At 57.9% G+C, this 1,102-nt stretch overlaps 1 protein-coding gene across 1 annotated transcript in view; it reads right to left on the bottom strand.

The window, feature by feature from the left end:
- Positions 1-360: 360 nt before the first annotated feature.
- Positions 361-1,102, bottom strand: part of SDSL (serine dehydratase like) — a 23,258-nt gene continuing 22,516 nt past the window's right edge. The window contains exon 8 of the mRNA XM_021717527.1: positions 361-749. Coding sequence (XP_021573202.1) covers positions 556-749 — 194 coding nt within the window. The 3' untranslated portion in view covers positions 361-555. The remainder of the gene's footprint in view (positions 750-1,102) is intronic.

Below are 1,102 nucleotides of genomic sequence, written 5' to 3'. Positions count from 1 at the left end.
CCCCATCTGCAAAACAGAGACAGTAACAATGCCTTCTACATCTGAGTACCTTTGTGAACCTTAAAGAAGAAAGTGAGTAGACAGTTCCTAGAAGAGCTTGTGGCAGACTGATGGCACGGACGCTATTGTCCTCCTGCCCGGGCCTGAGAGGTGACAGGAGGATGCCCTCTCCTTCCTGAGGTGACAGAAGCCCTTCCAGGAGCTCAGCTGTTAGATTCCTGTGGAGACTTGAGGTTTCCAGCCTTTGTTGCCCAAGATGTGTGACTTGGAGCCACTCTACAACAGAATTGATTTCAGGGTGACTGTGTACCTCCTATGAGTCCATGGAGGTGGAGAGACGGGACCCCTGAGAGCCACAAACTCAGCTCAGAAAGGATTTATTGGCCAGGGTTGCAGGGATCCCAAGGGAGCAATCCGGGAGGGCTTCCTGCAGGAGGCAGCCAAAGCTAAGGCACAGAGCAGCTTCCACTGCTGTCCACCAGCACAGACCGCCCTTGGCCAGCCACAGGGGTGTCTGTGGGCCTCTCAGGGGCTTTGAGGCCAGGCTGAGACCCCTCACTTCTGGCCCAGCTGGGTTTTCAGAGCCTGCAGCTCCCGGCTGTCAATGTTGTTGCCGCCACACACGATGACCACAACGGAGGTCAGTGACGGGCACAGGCGGCCCTCGGCCTGGAGCCTCCCCAGAAGGCCCGAGTAGACAGCAGCCAAGGCGGCCCCACAGGCAGGCTCCACCAGCATCCGCTCGTCATCTGCCCGGGCCGGAGATGTGGGGGAAGGACTAGTCAGTGCTGAGTAGACCAAGGGTACACAGGCCCCAGTAGCGTCTCTCCAACCAGCCATTTGCCTGCTCTCCTCGCAACCCACCACTCGCCTGATCCCTCCCAGCCATCAGCTTGGCCCTCCGTCCCTGCACCCGTCCACCTCTTATCTGTCTACCAACATGCAGTCCTCGCTCCGCCATCGGCCTGCCTGTCTGTCCCTCCACCAGTGTGTCCATCCATCTATCCATCCATCCATCCATCAGTCCGTCAACACATCTGTCCATCAACACATCCAGGTGTCCATCCACTCATCCATCCAGTCACACACCCATCCATCAACA

The sequence above is a fragment of the Carlito syrichta genome, unplaced genomic scaffold (assembly GCF_000164805.1).
Source record: "Carlito syrichta isolate Samal-C Ts95f unplaced genomic scaffold, Tarsius_syrichta-2.0.1 Scaffold309836, whole genome shotgun sequence".
NCBI classification, from domain to species: domain Eukaryota; kingdom Metazoa; phylum Chordata; class Mammalia; order Primates; family Tarsiidae; genus Carlito; species Carlito syrichta.
The sequence above is the reverse complement of the archived record's forward strand: the minus strand, read 5'-3'. Positions and strand labels throughout refer to the sequence as shown.